This window comes from Cajanus cajan, chromosome 10 (assembly GCF_000230855.2).
Source record: "Cajanus cajan strain Asha chromosome 10, NIPB_CcT2T_4, whole genome shotgun sequence".
Taxonomy (NCBI): Eukaryota; Viridiplantae; Streptophyta; class Magnoliopsida; order Fabales; family Fabaceae; genus Cajanus; species Cajanus cajan.
Window position 1 is genome coordinate 34,513,854 of NC_138526.1, and position 19,259 is coordinate 34,533,112.

At 35.3% G+C, this 19,259-nt stretch overlaps 1 protein-coding gene across 1 annotated transcript; it reads left to right on the plus strand.

Annotated features, from left to right (window-relative positions):
• The first annotated feature begins 2,161 nt into the window (after nucleotides 1-2,161).
• GSL04 (glucan synthase-like 4) lies at nucleotides 2,162-16,986 on the plus strand. Its single transcript, XM_020378000.3, has 41 exons — nucleotides 2,162-2,618; nucleotides 3,522-3,622; nucleotides 3,829-3,944; nucleotides 4,055-4,142; nucleotides 4,288-4,386; nucleotides 4,502-4,621; nucleotides 4,760-4,852; nucleotides 4,935-5,026; nucleotides 5,237-5,363; nucleotides 5,819-5,956; nucleotides 6,031-6,107; nucleotides 6,202-6,364; nucleotides 6,815-6,931; nucleotides 7,021-7,138; nucleotides 8,078-8,406; nucleotides 8,835-8,887; nucleotides 8,991-9,051; nucleotides 9,149-9,230; nucleotides 9,308-9,357; nucleotides 9,598-9,684; nucleotides 9,769-9,900; nucleotides 9,983-10,074; nucleotides 10,153-10,237; nucleotides 10,342-10,502; nucleotides 10,677-10,800; nucleotides 10,903-10,994; nucleotides 11,071-11,239; nucleotides 11,411-11,562; nucleotides 11,897-12,003; nucleotides 12,087-12,209; nucleotides 12,291-12,359; nucleotides 12,476-12,644; nucleotides 12,733-12,844; nucleotides 12,924-13,043; nucleotides 13,135-13,250; nucleotides 13,658-13,741; nucleotides 14,296-14,408; nucleotides 14,503-14,732; nucleotides 14,902-15,747; nucleotides 15,851-16,036; nucleotides 16,463-16,986. The coding sequence occupies exons 1-41, from the start codon at nucleotides 2,360-2,362 to the stop codon at nucleotides 16,697-16,699; spliced, it is 5,889 nt and encodes a 1,962-aa protein (XP_020233589.1). The 5' UTR covers nucleotides 2,162-2,359; the 3' UTR covers nucleotides 16,700-16,986.
• The last annotated feature ends 2,273 nt before the right edge of the window (nucleotides 16,987-19,259 follow it).

Genomic DNA, 19,259 nt, shown 5'->3' on the forward strand with positions numbered 1-19,259 from the left:
TTCTCTTCCCAAAGTTTTAATTCTCTCTTTTAGAGAAACTTTTGCTTAAAGAACTTTATCAAGAATTTCCTCCCACTAGTGGAAAACGAGGCTTTTACGTCACCTCTTTCTCATCGGACTTAACAAAAATCGACGTAAAAAAGATGCGGTAGCATTTTTGTAATTTTTGCGAACTTTTTTACGTTGGACCCTATCAGGTCCGACGTAAAAAAAGTAGCGAAAGCGAATAAAAAGAGTGCATGGGAGGCACACACACGCACGCACGCACGCACTCACTCAGATCTCATTACTTTTCTAGACTATTCTCTGTATAAACCCTCTCTCTCTCCTTTGTTGCTAAATCATTTCTTCTATCTTCTGCAGAGTGGGGTGAACTCTTCGTTACTCATTCGCACATTGTTGCAGCTCAGGTATGAATCGCTAACACCTTTTTGCTTCGCATTGTTATTGTGACTATTTGTTCTATTCGGTCTCTATGTTGTTCTATTTGTTTGGGTTGTTGGCCTTTTCTTTTGGGATGTTCTATCAAGTAGAACGGCCCGTTCTCCAAGCAGAACGGCCCGTTCTACTTGCACTCGTTATGTTTTTTTTTTGTTTACAACTTTTTTATGTCGGATCTTGGCAATATCCGACGTAAATTTACGTCAGATTTCACAATCGACGTAAATTTACGTCTCTCGCTTTAACATCGGACTTTTTTCTGATGTAAAAAACTTAAAATAACCGACGTAAATTACCTCTTTTATACTAGTGTCCTTGTGACAAGTTCAACACTCTTGCTTATCTTTCCCTTGGAAGTGAGCCACCTCATTCCTCTCCTTCTCCACCATTTGCATCTTGTTTTGATATTTTTGGAAACCGTGAAAGAAGATTGGGAGTACTAGAAGCTAGTTGAAGAGATTCTCCAACCATCTCTAAGCTAGTTTCATCATGTTGGATATCATGTATATGGAACGTTTGAAGACAAAATGGAAGAATCAACCAGCTTCGAATTCTTTTTGCAAGTTGAAGAAAATAAAAATTAAGGCATGTGATGCCCTGTTTTGTGTATTTCCAATTGTTATGGCTAATGAACTTCGACAGCTCCAAGTGCTTGAAATAAGTTGGTCACGTTATATAGATTGCACTATTTTGGAGAGAGTAATAATCCAGGTGAAGCTCCATGAAAGATAGTTTTTATGAAACTAGAAGAGTTGCAATTGGATAACTTGCCAAAACTTACAAGCTTTTGCAGTGCAATTGAATGCAACTTGGTGTTTCCGACACTTCAAAAAGTACGTGTGATTGAATGTCCCAACTCCCAAGTGATGGAAATTTAATCACACCAAGCCTCTCAAAAGTACAATATGGAAGGAATTCAGAATATCATCGTTGGGATGGTGACCTTAATACCACCCTGAAAAGGTAATTAACAATTCAACCAATTGTAATGAATCTCCATTTTTTATTCCAACTTCTAGGCTTTATTATACTAATGCTCTATTTTTGTCTAGTGTTCAGAATAGCAGAAAGAAATTGAGTTTATCTACAAAATCTGAAGTGAGGAAACTAATATTTGCTCACTAGAAATATCTAGGTAAGGTGTTTTGCGTTTTGATTTTTATACCCTTGATTTTTTTAATCATTCACCTCATTTTCTTTCAGCTTTTACCCTCGATTGTGATGTTAATATGTTTGATACTTTTTGTAAATGTCATGCTCAATTTAATGGACCGCTGATCTCTGATTACATAACAATTTATAAAGTTGGCGGATTACAATTACACTAACAAAAAGTTCTGGGCAACTTTTTTCTTTATGAATTCAATATTTTAAATTTCATGTACCTTACTTTCTTAAGCATTAAGAAATTTGTTATAGCAAAGCATGTTACGTTACAGGACCTTGGCCATTATTATATTCACATCTAACTACTCGTGTTTGTGGTCTCTGTAGTTGTGACCATGCAATATTTGGAGGAAGTCTTCACAATTTTAGTAGAGAAAGCAATGAGTCAGGAACACGTGCCTTTGTTTATGTTTTTTTTTTTTTTCCCTTCTTCTCATCTTAGAGGGAAAGAAAGCCAATACCAAAACAAAAACAGCTCCAAAAGTAAAAGCAAAAGAAGGCATTAACTAAGCTTTCCAATCAGTGCACAAAGCAAAGCGCATAGACACACTCTAAAGCTAAAACAAAATCAAAAACAGATTCAAAAGCAAAAGCAAAAGAATGCATTCAACTTTCCATTCAGTCCACAAAGCCACATTCACTCTAAAGTGCACCAAAGCTTACCTCACTAAGCAAACACAATGGAGAAGATTCAACATATATACTATGCATCCGTGTCATCACCCTTTTGCTGGTTTCTTAGCTCAGAGCAATGTCAGAGATTGTGCCTGCAGAACCCATTGAAGGGATCTATTTTGAGCGAGGAGAGACATCAACAGCATCAGCATCAGCATCAGTATCCGACATACCCCATGTCACATTGGCCATTACCAATGGCAGCAACAACGATGAATATGTTCCAGAACCCTTTGACAGTGAAAGGTTACCGACTGTTTTTGCTTCTGAAATCCAAAGGTTCCTTCGAGTGGCTAACATGCTTGGAAAAGAGGAGCCTCGTGTTGCTTATCTTTGTGAGTCCTTTTCGCTATCTTGGTCTAACTCTTTATTTTTTTCATCTGTTGGTTGATTGTTGGGAAAACAGTCTCTTCTGAAATTGGTGTATAGCTTGGAGGTCCTCTGCTAGTTTTTTATTTTCTTTTCTAAAAATGTTTATCAGGGACTAAAACTAGTAAATAAAATTTTTAAATATAGGAACTAAAATAAACAATTGGGAGACAAAAAACATATTTGAATATTTGAGTTTTTCCGTGTTTATTTTACTTTTTGGGATGTTTAGAGTGAAGAATTATTGGGTAGAAGGTGTTTTGTAAAGTGAGCTGTTTTAATATACATTGAAAGAAGTGATGATTGATTAGTGGGACATAGGTATCTATGAGGCCACAGCTCACAGCAACTGCAAGGGGTTGTTATGTAAGTTGAATGGATTGTTTCATAATGGATGATGATTAATTAATGCATTTTCCACTGAAGGCTATTTTTGCTAACTCTTGTAATATTTGTAAAAGTAAGTTGAAGCTAGAAATAAAGGAGGCTCAATTTATCCAATTACCTTAATCTCATTCCAGGAATTGGACTAAATATCTCAATAATAGGGAGAGGAGAATTGCATTCATGCAATTCAATTTCCAGATATTATTATATTGTCTATACCATTCTTCAACAGGCAAACAGTTGTACCATGCACAGTTCAGCTTTTAGGTGTTGGGCATTTTACTTTGGTTGAAATCCACAAATTAGAATCATGTATACATACAGAATTTTAGAAGTTATAACCCATGAAGCCTCTCACTAGAATTTGATGTATTTCTGCTTTATAGGTAGTCCTATACTTACCAAAAATGATATTCTCTTTTCACTATTATCAGTTTATCAATATATGCATTTCACATTCTCCCAGTAAACCTAATTTGCAGGCCGTGTTCACGCCTTTGTGATTGCACACAACTTGGACAAAAATTCTAGTGGAAGGGGTGTTAGACAATTCAAAACTGCACTACTTCATCGACTTGAACAGGTAAACAATTATGTTGTTCACACGGTACATAAATGTAAAATTAAGAATGACTTCTCTTCTAAATAAAAAGCCACTGAATTTTTAAGTCATGATCTATTTAAGCTTTCCGGTTGAGAAAAACAAGTGAGATTGATACTTGATGCATTGTCTTGCTAAAGTTAGGAAAGTTAATCTTTGCATGTTTTTGTGTGAATTGTGACATCCAGGATGAGCATGTCACAAAAAAGAGGGGAACAAGTGACATTCGTGTACTTAAGAATGTTTACCGTGCCTACAGGGATTATTACATTAGACATGATAAAGCGTTTGATCTAGAACAAAGGTTACTAACTACGCTTAGACTTATAAATGCATCATTTTCCCTTTGAACACAAATTTGCAAACACCTTTATGGCCTATTAAACCAACTCATGTGATGTTATATCTAAACAGTCGAAGAGAGAAATTGATAAACGCACGAAATATTGCTTCTGATCTTTTTGAGGTGCTAAAGACAGTTACTGATCCAGCTAGTTCTCAGGTGATCCCTTTTACCTCTTCCTTTTCATATATAGTGTACTTCCTTTCCTAGTTATTTCATGCATCTTCTTAGAGAGAAATAAGCAGATTTTTAATATACCTAGTATTGGTTTTCCTTATAGAGTTTCTCATTTTTCCAAATATAGGCACTTATCCAAGGAAATGCAATCCATAAAAATTCTGAATATAACATTCTTCCACTTGAGCAAGGAGGCATTCAGCATGCAATTATGCAGAAGACTGAGGTCTGATATTTCTTTAATGATTCACATTTTCCCATTTCATTGATGTCTTGTGTCCAAGTCACAGAAGACTAACTTGCAATATGATGAACTGAGTGTACTAACAAAATTGATACAGATTAAGGCTGCCATTGCAGTTATTCGCAATGTTCGTGGTTTACCCCCAGCCCAAGATTTCAACAAGCATGGAGCCTTTGTGGATCTATTCGATTTTCTTCAGCATTGTTTTGGATTCCAGGTCAGTTATCCTAGTTAAATTGCACTCAAACTTTCCCTTTCATTCTGTATATATAATTCTGATTATTGCGTAGTATGGTCAGCATTGCTCTAACTAGTCTTTCATGATCTTTCATTCTTAATATTGTGTCTGACTTAGGAAGCCAATGTGGCCAACCAAAGGGAACATTTGATTCTGCTCCTAGCCAACATGCAGACTCGTCAAACTCACAACCAGACATCTGTTTTGAAGGTGCATTCACTGTTTAAAATGTATCTTCTGGCTATACTTTGTCATATTTGGCTATGTAAACTGTTTCTTTTTTACATATCAGTTAGGGGAAGGAGGCGTGGATGAATTGATGAGAAAGTTTTTCAAAAACTATACAAACTGGTGCAAGTTTTTGGAAAGGAAAAGCAATATACGGTATGTTTATTGATCTAATTCTATTGTAACATTCAATAATTCATACAAAACCCTATATATATATATACTGTCATTATGCTGAATATTCTTCATTCCTTTCAAGCTTTCTTTCTGTTTTGCTTATTGAATTTAAACCACCATTTATTTTGTTGGAACATTCTCTGTTTTATGACTCTGTTTTACTTGGTATGCCTGTTACTTGTGTTGCAGTTTACCTTTCGTGAAACAGGAAGCCCAACAATATAAAATATTATACATTGGGCTTTACCTGCTCATATGGGGGGAGGCAGCTAATTTGCGGTTCATGCCAGAATGTCTTTGCTATATTTTTCATCATGTACGTTGAAACTCATCAAATTCTTTATTTATTTTTATTTTTTAAATAAAAGAAAAATATGTTAGACTCCCCGGGTGTCTATTAGTTTAAAAAATAACTTGTGCTTTTTTATGTGACACTAGAATGCCATGTGGAATTTTAAACATTTCCTAAGCAAAGATTATGCAATAAAATTTGATTCATAAATAGAATCTTGAATCCTTGATTGAAAATAGAACATTATAGCATTGTTTGATCCATGTAATTGACCTTGTTGATAGAATCTTAATAAGTCTAAAAATTTTATTCTTTTTATCTCAAAGTGAAAACTGGGCTGGCATATATTATGAAGTTACATAAATGCTAGATGGAGTCACTCACGAGACCCCTATTTCAAAACTGATTGAAATTTCTAATAACCTTACGTCATATGATTATTCTCTAATTTATTTTCATCTTTTTTGTTTGTTTTGAAGATGGCATATGAATTGCATGGAATTTTAAGTGGTGCTATCAGCTTAACAACATGGGAAAAGGTCATGCCTGCATATGGAGGAGAACCTGAGTCTTTCCTTAACAATGTTGTCACCCCAATATACAAAGTTATAGAAAAGGTACAATCTAATCTATCCTCTCTTTTGTTCTGGATTACGTTCTTCAATATAACTAATTTCTGTTTAAATCAAAGGAAGTTGTCAATAGCAAAGGTGGGGCAGCTGATCATTCTGTATGGAGAAACTATGATGATCTGAATGAGTATTTCTGGTCAGTATCACTTTTAGACTAAGATTTCTCCAGTTGTTTCTGCATTGCATTCTTTCCATATAACCAGCTCCTTACTGTAGTTCAATATCTGCAGGTCTCCTGATTGTTTCAAAATTGGTTGGCCCATGCGTCCGGAACATTACTTTTTCTATGTAAAAGAACCTCCAAATAAGCCAAAACCAGATGACAAGATTGTAACACCTAGTAAAATAGAAGATAAGAAAAAGAGTGAAAAGAGTGACGAAAAAGAACCAGAGGTGATTCTCAATTGCTTTGGACTTCAGATTTTGTATTAGTGATATTTGACGCATTTAACTAAAGCTATATGAAATTTTATGTTATTTCATCACATGTTGCTACTTACCGGTTATCACCATATCTAGTACTCACTATTCAGTAACTCAAGGTTCTTATTGGGTAGACGTATCTTTCGATAGTGCTGCTTATCAACTTTTGTATGAAGTGAAATTTGCTTTAGAAATTTGTTTGAATGATAGGATTTAAATGTCAAGTGACTGTTAGATTAGTTAGTGCTAACACCAATGAAGTTTACTAGAGAGTATGATACAACTACTAAGAATTGAGTCTTTTATACTCACATTTGATATATGATTAAATGTTAACTGCTACTTAGTTCTACTACCTGTAAGAGACTACCATTCTATGCTAACATAACATACCTGATTTTATTTATTTTCATGGTACAGGAGGAAAACCATGAGCGACAATGGCTGGGAAAGACAAATTTTGTAGAGATTCGTTCATTCTGGCAAATTTTTAGATGCTTTGATAGAATGTGGAGCTTTTTTATTCTTTCCCTTCAGGTTTACACAAAATCTAATCTAGATAATTTACAAATTTCTGCTTCTTTTAATAGATAATCTAGAAATTTGAATTTTGTGTTGGTTCTCAGGCCATAATAATCATTGCTTGTCATGACTTGGGATCTCCACTACAATTGTTTGATGCCGTAGTATTTGAGGACATAATTAGCATCTTCATTACCTCTGCAATTCTTAAACTTATTCAAGGTATATATTTAATTGGCATTGAAGTTTGTTTAATCTGATGAAACAAATAGAAGTTAACTTGTTAATATGGTATCACTGTTAAAAATTTTCATTGGCCGCGTTTTAAGGAAGAGGAAAGCTGTCCAAAACGGTTTCCCTTCCTTGTGGGACCAGACTATAAATTATAATGAGAATGGCATACCCCAGAATTGTTGCACTGCTAATCCAGTGACTGCTTCCAGTCACTTGAGTCCTTGGACATTTATCTTCTTGGAGTATTTGTGTTGGGAGGTTGATTTCTCTTAGAATTTGGGTTTAAGTCTAATTCAACATTGCAAAACTGACTTTAAAGTGTATGTCTTGCCTTTAGTATTGAAATTCCTTTTTCTTTTCCTTGTTTGTCTTCCAAATTGAATAATAGAATCTCGACAGTCGACACTTGATTGGTCTAGTCTGTTTCCCTGTAAATCCATTTTCCATTTTCCATTTTCCATTTTCCATTTCCTTTAACTATTATTCACATTCAAATAAAGAGAAATTCCTTTTTGATAAATTCCTTTTGAAATACAAAATTCCATCTCTTGTTAAGCATTTTGTTTGGGCAGTAGTACTTTACAAAATTAGTACAGATGGTGTTACAAATTCAATATCTGATAGAATTTATTGTGTACTCATGGCTAATGTTTTGGGCGAACATTTATTTACCAGAGTCTTTATGCTTGAAGCTTGATGGTAGGTTACACTTAGCACTGTATTATTCAACTCCATCTTAACGATGAACAAATGGTCAAGAAAAACAGAACAGCCTCATGCTAATCTTCGATTCTATATTATTATTTTTTTTCAATTTCCCTATTAACATTCTAGATCTAGACGTTATATATCGATAGTGTGCCCCTTGTTCTTCCTCTCATAAAATCACGATAACAAAGGTTCCCATGTTTTTTTTTTTTTTCACAGCAATTTTAGACATTGCTTTTATGTGGAAAGCAAGATATACCATGGAATATTCTCAAAAGGTGAAACTTGTGATGAAGCTGGTCTTAGCCATGATATGGACTATTGTTCTTCCTGTATGCTATGCTAATTCGAGAAGAAAATATACTTGTTATTCCACGAAGTATGGAAACTTGGTTGAGGAATGGTGCTTTACTTCCTATATGGTTGCAGCAGCAATATACCTGACAACTAATGCAGTTGAAGTTGTGTTATTTTTTGTCCCTGCTGTTGCCAAGTATATTGAGGTCTCTAATTACAAGATATGCAGAGTTTTGTCTTGGTGGACTCAGGTAAGTTCATCTTATTTGTTGCTATATTTCCCACCACCCGCATGTTAACTTCGCAGAATTGCTAGACTAATTTGCCATTTGAATGAACTTTTGATACAATTACCCACCAGATCTTAATAATCATTCCAGTATCTACTTAAGTAAGTTTCTTGTTTGAAAGAGTCCATGTACTGGGTAATGTGATAGTTTTGGACATCCTCTCAGTAATATCATTATACTTGCATTATCATTTACTGAAATGAATGTTTCTTTTGGTCAAAACTATTCTTTCTATTCCTTTATTTGGGAGGACTTTATCTGTTAGATGTGTTGATTTTTCATTGTTAGTCAGTAAGCTTTAGAATTTACAAGTATAAATTATTTTCCTGTTGATTTATATGTGCTTGTAATTGAGTGTAACTTGAATGTCACATTTATTTATCATACAGCCTAGAATCTATGTTGGCCGGGGGATGCAAGAAGATCAGGTTTCAGTTTTAAAGTATATCCTATTACCTTTTTGGCTTGTGCTGATTGTTTACAATTAATTGATTTAATATATCCATCCTAATATATATAAATATGTTGAATTTCTTCCGATATAGGTACACATTGTTTTGGATATTGGTGTTATCATGTAAATTTCTGTTTAGCTACAGTTTTGAGGTAATAATAACAGAATATCAATTATGGGGCTACATTAATTTCGTTTCATTATTTAGAAACTTAATCTTAGTGGGCAATGCAATATCAATATATGCAGATAAAACCACTCATAGCACCTACCAGACAGATTATGAAAATTGGTGTAAAGAAGTATGATTGGCATGAGCTTTTTCCCAAAGGTATGGTGCATTTGTAATTGTTTTCGTCACATAAGGGATAAGTTAATGTCTCTGATAATGGTTTGATTGTGCTGCAGTCAAAAGTAATGCTGGTGCAATTGTGGCTGTATGGAGCCCAGTAGTGATTGTGAGTCTGAATCACTGCTCTGACATACACACTTATTTGCTTTTAATTTTGAAATCGTCATTATATGTATCCTTATATTGAAGTTATACGAAAAAACAAACATGCTCTACTGACCGAAGTATAAATCTTTATCAATGAAGTGTACATGTGTTTAGATAAAATTCCCTATGTAATGATTCTTTCTTTGAGAAAACCATATTGGTGGATGGTTAACAACATTCCATTCTATGTTTATTACAGGTATATTTTATGGACACACAAATTTGGTATTCTGTTTTCTGTACAATAATTGGTGGACTTTATGGCATTTTGCATCACCTTGGTGAGGTAAGCTGTGATTTTTATTTTCTTCTTTCTTTCTCTTCCCAAAGAAAAAATAAATGGTCATCTCACCTCTCTTATTGAAAATAGATAAGGACACTTGGAATGCTGAGAAGTAGATTTGACTCCTTACCTTCAGCATTTAATGTCTGTCTGATACCACCATCTTCCAAACGTGGTAAAAGGAAAAGAAAAGGTCTTCTCAGCAATATATTTCAAAAGGTGTGTTCTGAATTAGCAATAGTAAGATAAGATTATGTTAGCATATCTGTTCTCTAATGTTGACCACTAATCTGTGATGCAGTTGCCAGAAGAAAAAAATGCCACTGCCAAATTTGTTGTAGTGTGGAATCAAATTGTAAATCATCTTCGTCTTGAAGACTTAATCAGTAACAGGTGATGTTTGTTGTAACTTTCCTGCACGGGTGCTTTGCTATGTCTTACTCAACACCTGACAATGATTTTTTTCAACAGAGAGATGGATTTGATGATGATGCCTGTGTCTTCAGAGTTGTTTTCCGACAAGGTTCGTTGGCCTGTTTTCCTGTTGGCAAATAAGGTAATGTACATTTAACCAAGGACCAAAATATTATGAAATTACGGTCTTAGATTAAATTTACATCTTTTAATTCCTTAACAAGCCCTTCTTGCTGCATATTCTAGTTTTCTACAGCTTTGACCATTGCTAAAGATTTCGAGGGAAAGGAAGAGATTCTTGTCAAGAAAATTACAAAAGACAAATACATGTTTTATGCTGTAAGAGAGTGTTACCAGTCACTAAAATACGTGCTCGAAATTCTTGTTGTGGGTAGCATGGAGAAAAGGTAAAAAATAAAAATAAAAAAAAATTGGAATTTTTATCTAGATACAATATTCCTTCTTCAACTACTGTTGGGTTCTTATAATGTTATCTTTTTTCTCCTAGTGTGTTTGACTTTACTTGTTACCTACAAATTTTTACATGGTTTTTGATATGGTGGTTATTTTTGTATATTTAGGATCATATGCGATATACTAAGCGAAATTGAAAAGAATATCCAAGAAACAAGTCTTCTAAAGAACTTTAACATGAAAGTTCTCCCAGCTCTTCATGCTACGGTCGTTGAGCTAGCTGAACTTCTGGTAATTGTTTCCTAGACCTAAACTAAAGGCTAATTACTTATGTTGACAAATGTTTAGATCGGTAACTTTGAGTCCTAATAACTTTGATGTAAATGTCATAAGATGGAGGGAGATAAAGACCATCATCACAAAGTTTTGAAAGCCTTGCTAGATATGTTTGAACTGGTAACAAATGACATGATGGTTGATTCCAGGTATTGTTTCTTAAGGGTCTTTTCCTTTACTATATTACAATGCTTCGGTATCTAATTAATTACTAAATTTGTACAGTATATTGGATATGTTACCCTTTCCTGAACAGAACGAGTGCGGCTTTGTCTATTTTAGAAATGATGATCAACTATTTGACAGTGTGGAAATAAATAGAGATTTCTATCCATTTTCCAATGAAAATTCCATTCATTTTCCATTGCCAGAAAGTGGTCCTCTGATAGAAAAGGTGATGTTTATTGCCACTATAATGTTTTCTTGTCGTTCTCCTTCATCAGGGACTAGTTCATTTATAAATACAGGCACGTATATATAGTAATGACTAATGAGAATTGCCATCTTAAAACTATGTCTGAAATCAAATCATGTTATACTGATATAATCAGCCTGTTCATGGCAGATCAAGCGTTTTCATTTGTTGCTTACAGTCAAAGATAAGGCAATGGATGTGCCTGCAAACTTAGATGCTCGTAGACGCATATCATTCTTTGCTACTTCTCTGTTTACAGATATGCCTGATGCTCCAAAAGTGCACAATATGATGCCATTCAGGTAATAATATATGTCCTTGATGAGCATTGCATTTATGTTGATAGTTTGGCACTCTTTATGATACATTCTGTTCTTGAAGTGGTACTCATGCCACTTCTCTCTTAATTACTATTTACTATTTAATTTGAACTCGCCAACCTTGTTATCCATCAATCATAAATGACATAATGAGAATTTCTTTATTCAATAACAGACACTTCAAACTAAGAATCAAACTTTCAGTACTGATAAATCACACAATGAGTTTAAACTTGTACAAAAGCATTCAGTGAACATTATTCTAGTCCTTTAGTTCAATCAAAGAACTCTCTCTGATATGCAACGTGATTGGTAGTGTTATAACTCCACATTACATCGAGGACATTAATTTTTCACTTAAGGAGCTTGGTTCCGATAAAGATGAGGACTCTATCATCTTCTACATGCAAAAGATATATCCAGGTTGCTATACATATGAGTTTATTTATTTTTCTTAAACATTCTATTTGAATTCATCTCATAGATTGTTACACCAATTTAAATAGATGAATGGACAAACTTTTTGGAACGTATGGGTTGTGAAAACCGTCAGAGTTTAGAAGATGAACACATGACAGAAGATCTTAGATTGTGGGCCTCATTTCGGGGTCAGACACTAAGCAGAACAGGTAAAGCTTTTTTGCAACTCTCATTTGGATATTCATTCAATTATTAGGCATTGTGTAACCATTGCATCATATTTGTAACAGTTAGAGGGATGATGTACTACAGAGAAGCCTTAAAATTACAAGCATTTCTTGACATGGCTGAAGAAGAAGGTTAGCAACCCAGTATAAGTGATATTATCCACCAGTATTTTCCTATGGTGCAAAGAAATATACAAATATAAATTAAACAAAATCAAGTCATTACATTTCTTCTTCTATTAAAACAGATATCCTTGAGGGTTATGAGACTGCTGAAAAAGGTAACCGTGCACTGTTTGCTCGTCTAGAAGCACTAGCAGACATGAAATACACCTATGTCATTTCCTGTCAATCATTTGCATCACAAAAGGCTTCGAATGATCCACGTTATCAAGATATGATCGACTTGATGACAAGGTAAGCTTTGACGAGAAAAGAGAAAGATGCCTTGCTTCTTGATATGAAATAAGTAGACAATAACCCATACATGCATGTATTCCTGCAGGTATCCATCTCTTCGTGTTGCTTATGTTGAGGAAAAAGAGGAGATAGTGCAGGGTAGACATCACAAAGTATACACATCTAAACTGGTTAAAGTTGTCAATGGTTTTGAACAGGTACGTTTTTACCACATGAAATAAGTAGTTATTCAGATGCGTCATTATTGACTTCATAAGAGTGTTGATTCTTTTGTAGACAATATATGAAATAAAACTACCAGGTGCACCACATCTTGGAGAAGGGAAGCCTGAAAACCAAAACAATGCAATAATATTCACTCGTGGTGAAGCCCTCCAAACAATTGATATGAACCAAGTAGGCCTAATTTTTGTTTACATTTTTACGATTAACTATTTACTATCATTATATATAAAACTTGATCATTTCTATTATGTTCTTATCACAGGATAATTACTTGGAAGAAGCTCTGAAAATGAGAAACCTTCTCCAAGAATTTCTTCGACGCCAAGGAAGGCGTCCTCCTACAATACTTGGTTTAAGGGAACACATTTTCACAGGAAGGTTAGCCCTCTGTATCCCATAGGGGAAACTGAGAAAGATTCCTTTCATTAAAAAAATATACATATTCTTATTATGCATAATGTTCATCACATTCCTTGAATGCATGAACATTGTCCAAGCCTAAGAAAGCATTCCATGCTATATAGGCTGGCCCTAAATGTGAGAAATGTATAAAATTAAACGTCACTAGAATAGATTATTGTGTGCTACCTGAGGATAATACATAATACATGATACTATGATATCTCTTATACTTTCTCTCTTTCTTCCATCATTTTCTGTTTTACAATCACAATTTTTTTCTTCTATACTCGCTTTTTCCCCTTAATCATAAATGTCTTTTACATTAACATTACTATGGTGTTTAATATACTAATAGGATGTCTTCTATGCCCTTTTAACTTCAGTGTGTCTTCTCTGGCATGGTTCATGTCATATCAAGAGAGCAGCTTTGTCACTATCGGTCAAAGGCTTTTGGCTAATCCTCTCAGGTAATAATGTAAAACGTCATTCTGAAAACTAAGCAACTAAGATAGGAAAAGTTCATTGAGTGTCCAAGGGTAAACCTACAATGATTTTGAATTGATACTTTTATATACTTAATTATTTTTTAGTTGTATAAACAACTAAAAAAAGCAGTAGTATTGCAAATTGTCATCATTGTTAGACTTGTGATTTGGCTTTATGCAATCAAAAGAGTTACGTTTTGACTTCAAATAACTCATTGACTGTTTTCCAGGATAATATTTTGTAATCTAATTTCTCTTGAGTAAATTAGTGTTGATCTGTATTTTCTGAAAGTCATGTACTCCCATCAGTAAATTGGACATTTTGTATCTTATATAAAACTCGCATATATAAATGCATGAAGCCTGATCAAGTATTTTTCCCTCATTCCATTTTTTTTTTATATTTTGTTCATCTTAAAAAGGCTCTTGCTCCTCTGGATAACAACTTTCATCTCACCACATCATCATTTCTTTTAATGATATGCTTGAACTCTATTATTGCTTATTTATTATTTCTAATGTATTCTCTTGCTCAGGGTGCGGTTCCACTATGGCCATCCAGATGTATTTGATAGAGTTTTTCACATCACAAGAGGAGGAGTAAGCAAAGCATCTAAAACAATTAACTTGAGTGAGGATGTTTTTGCTGGTAGGAATTGGTGACTTTAAAATTATATTCTGACCACATGTTGTTTATGATAATGGATACAAGTACAAATGTCAAATGCATTTATGTCATGCAGGATTTAATTCAACTTTAAGACGAGGATGTATTTCCTACCATGAATACTTACAAGTTGGCAAAGGTCGTGATGTAGGACTAAACCAGATCTCAAAATTTGAAGCCAAGGTAGCAAATGGAAACAGTGAGCAAACTATAAGTCGTGACATGTTCCGCCTTGGGCGGCAATTCGATTTTTTCAGGATGCTATCTTGTTATTTCACTACAATTGGATTTTACTTCAGCAGCTTGGTAATTTTATTGAACCATCAAATTCTTTTTTCTCTCACAATAAGAAATTATTCATAGGCCATTCCCCAAATTCAAAACTAACATCAGCTTTTCTGATGCTTTATATACCATAAATGAAAGTGCCATCAGGTTTGACTAATCTAAAAATTTCTATTGAATTTCTCCACAGATTTCAGTGATAGGAATATATGTATTTCTCTACGGGCAGCTATACCTTGTGCTTAGTGGGTTGGAAAGAGCACTTATCATTGAGGCTCGAATCAAGAATGTACAGTCCTTAGAAACAGCTCTTGCCTCTCAGTCATTTATACAACTTGGACTTCTGACAGGCTTGCCAATGGTGATGGAAATAGGACTTGAGAAAGGTTTCCTCACAGCTCTAAAGGACTTTGTCCTTATGCAATTGCAGCTGGCTGCTGTTTTCTTCACTTTCGCCCTTGGAACGAAAACGCATTACTATGGTCGAACGCTTTTGCATGGCGGAGCAAAGTACAGACCAACAGGACGAAAAGTTGTCTTCCATGCTAGCTTCACTGAGAATTACAGATTGTATTCAAGAAGCCACTTTGTTAAGGCATTTGAGCTATTGCTGCTGTTGATTGTTTACAACATGTTCAGGAAGTCTTACCAAAGTAACATGGCATATGTGTTGATAACATATGCCATTTGGTTCATGTCATTGACTTGGTTGTGTGCACCTTTTCTTTTTAACCCAGCTGGGTTCAGTTGGACCAAGACAGTAGATGACTGGAAAGAGTGGAACAAATGGATCAGGCAACAGGGTGGTATAGGAATTCAACAAGATAAAAGTTGGCATTCTTGGTGGCATGATGAGCAAACTCATCTTCGTTTGTCAGGTCTTGGTTCTAGGTTCAGTGAAATATTGCTTTCTCTTCGTTTTTTCATCTATCAATATGGTCTAGTCTATCACCTAGACATCTCTCAGCATAGCAAAAACTTTCTGGTATATGTCCTTTCATGGATTGTGATTGTTGCAATTTTCCTCTTGGTGAAGGTAACTTCTCTATGGCCTCTCCCTTACTCTTTTAAGAAACTTATTCAGCAAAGTGCACCAAATACCATTGCATGTTAACAACATAATCTAAACATCCATGCAGGCTGTTAACATGGGAAGGCAACTACTTAGTGCTAAGTATCAGCTTGGATTCAGATTTTTCAAAGCATTCCTGTTCATTGCTGTTATTTCCATCATTGTCACTCTTTCAGTTATATGCCAATTGTCAATGACCGACCTTTTCGTTTGCTGTCTAGCATTCATGCCAACTGCGTGGGGATTGATACTGGTAATAATCTTTAGAGTAAACTACAATTTTGGTCCATCATTGAAATTTTTTATTTCAATTTGGATTCCTAAATTTTAAGTTTTACTCTGGTTCCTTCATGTGTGTCTCATAGACCAAAATGATCTTTCTGTCGGTTGTTTGCATTTATGGTGTTAATTTTGGTTAACATGGACATGGAATCTCTTACAGTTTGTCACGTGTCACCAAATTGATCAAGTTAGTGTGGTAAACTAACATAAAGACCAACTTAGCTTAAGAGAGAAACTTCGAAGAAACACACAAACTTTTTAAATTTAGAAAAGATAAGGAACCAAATTTATATTTTAGCCTAATTGTAAGCAACCTTGCTTGAGAACTGTCACATTTTCAATTTGTTTGGAATGATTTCTCCTGGATTTGGTTCATAAAACATTTTTGTTGGTTCAGATTGCACAAGCTGCAAGGCCAATGATAGAGCATACAGGGTTGTGGGACTTCACACGTGCACTTGCAAGAGAATTTGATTATGGAATGGGGATAGTTCTTTTCACACCAATAGCTATCTTGGCGTGGTTACCAATCATTAAAGCCTTCCATGCTCGTTTTCTTTTCAATGAGGCATTCAAAAGGCACTTGCAAATCCAACCAATTATATCAGGCAAAAAGAAAAGGCACCAACCTTGATCATGATTCTAGCACTTGTTTTTGTACAGTCAAGCCACGATATCTTGATATTCTATCGGAAAACTTTAGAAACTAGATAAACGTTACAACATGTACAGCTGCATTTGTATTAGTATACATAGTTATTAATGTACAGTAGAGGAAATTATTGTTTCTCAATGCATACTTGAATAAGTTGTAGGAAAGGGAATTAAGACAGTATTTGCTTCATGCAAAGATCATTATTCTGTACTAAAAATACTACATACCATACAAAATTTGCTACCATTATCATCACCATTTTACCATTGTTTTCCATCTAAAGTGGGTTTGTCTGTTTCTAATTCAGTAAACTGTATTAAGATCTTAGCTTGCTAAAAATACTTGAGAGGATATATTCTTGCTTAAAAAAATATTTGGAGTAATTTTTACGAGATTTTAAATTCAAATTTTATTATCAATATTATAATTTTTTATTGATAAAAAATTGTTTTTATAATTAAAATTAAAATATTTTTTTAGTATTTATAGTTTTACTTACGTTACATTTTATTCTTTATAATTTAAAATAAACTTTTTTAATCTTTATACTTAAGATAGATTTTTATAGTTCTTATACTTGCTTTAATCCTTTTAGTCTAAATCTTTGTCAGTTAATTTTTTTTTGGTAATATTGTTTCTTTAGTATTAATGTGATCGAGATGTTATTTTAACTTTGTGTGTTTGATGTCGAATTTATTTTACTAAATTAGGCCTCTCAACACTTCTTGTACCTTCATATGTAATGACCATTGTTAAGACACATTTTATTTATCCTCACAAAATTAAAGACCTCTACACTTCATCAAAATAGACAATGTCATTAAAAAAAGAAAAAAAAAAGTTAATGAAAAGAACTAAAATAATTAAAAAATTATAGGTATAAAGATTAAAAAAAATTATCTTAAATTATTAAGACTAAAAATGATTGAAAAAGATAAGTACAAAGATAATCATTCTTTAAAATTATAGAGACTAAAAAGTAAAGTAAGTGAAATTATAAGAATTAAAAGAGTATTTAAACCTATAAATAAAAAACAAAAATTTTAAAAAAAAAAAAACTTGTACTTATTTTCTAAAATATTGTTTAAAATAAAGTTAACGAATAAGGTATCATAAATAAAATTAGGAGAATATTATTATGAAGAATTTGTAGTTATGTCTACGCTAATCATAAATAAAGTTAGAAAAGTGTGATATAAGTTAAGCAGATGTCATGTAAGTTAGTAATAAAGGGGTTATCTCAAACATTAAAGATGTGATTTTATATTAATTTTATAAAAAAATAAAGAGTACTTTTTAATAATAAAAAAATTGTTAAAAAGATTGTATCCAAAGATTGTATCCATAAACCAACAACAAAAGATGATCCGAAGAGCAGGAACAGGAAGGCTAGGTGGTGTGAGGTTGTTCTCCCAACTGTCCCCTCCCACAGACACCGACGGCACCATTCTGTCACGTCTCAAACACAAAGACTGGCTCACACCAAAAGAAGCCACCAAACTCCTAACCTCTCTCACACACCCATCCTCCACCCTCTCCTTCTTCCACCTCTACACCTCTCGCAAGGATTTTCACCCCACCGAGCCTCTCTGCACCGCCCTCGTAACCAAGCTGGCCCAGGCCCACCACCTCGGCCCAATCCTCTCCCTCCACCAAGCCCTCACCCAAACGCACCGTTTCTCCGACAATTTCTTCTACACCCTCGTCAAGTCCTACGCGCACCCCTTCCGCCGCGTCGACATGTCCCTCAGCACGCTCCTCCGAATGCCCTTCCCCCCCTCAGCGCGCACCTTCAACTTCGTCCTCAACCTCCTCGTCGCCGCGCGCCTCCACGACGCCGCGCGCGACCTCTTCCTCCGCGCGCCGGCGCTGGGGGTGGCGCCGGACGCCTGCACGCTCAACATCCTCGTCAAGGGGCTGTGCGCGCGCGGCGAGGTGGACGCGGCGTTTAGGGTTTTGGGGGAGTTTGGGAATTTGGGGTGTGCGGCGAACGCGTGGACCTACGCGGCGCTGATGAAGGGGTTGTGCGAGGAGGGGAGGGTGGCGGAGGCGGTGGGGATGTTGGAGAGGATGGAGGAGGGAGGGGTGGAGGCTGACGTGGCGGTGTTTAATGTGGTGGTTGGGGGGTTGAGGAGGGAGGGGAGGGTGGAGGAGGGGTGGGGGTTGTTGGAGGGGATGGTGGAGAGAGGGGTGTGTCCCAATGAGGGGACTTATAATGAGGTGGTGTGTGGGTTGGTGGAGGGGGGGAGGGTGGAGGAGGCTAGGGGGGTGGTGGAGAGGATGGGGAAGGAGGGGTTTGTGCCTAGCTTTGGGGCTTATAAGGGGTTGGTTAAGGGGTTTTGTGAGGGGGGGATGGTGGAGGGGGTTGAGTGGGTTTTGGGGGATATGGTGAGGAAGGGGTTTGTGCCTAGGATGGGGATGTGGAGGTTGGTTGTGAAGTGTGTTGTTGATAGGGAGAATAATGGATGGGTGGGTGGTGCTATTGATGGTGTTTTGGAGGATTAGTTAACAAGAGGAGGAAAGTTGCATGCAATTTTGT

Coding starts and splice junctions, on each gene's coding strand:
- GSL04 (XM_020378000.3), top strand. CDS start 2,360: ATGTCAGAGATTGTGCCTGCAGAACCCATTGAAGGGATCTATTTTGAG. Junction 6,365..6,814: donor GTGACGAAAAAGAACCAGAG/GTGATTCTCAAT, acceptor TTCATGGTACAG/GAGGAAAACCATGAGCGACA. Junction 10,503..10,676: donor GTGGGTAGCATGGAGAAAAG/GTAAAAAATAAA, acceptor TTGTATATTTAG/GATCATATGCGATATACTAA.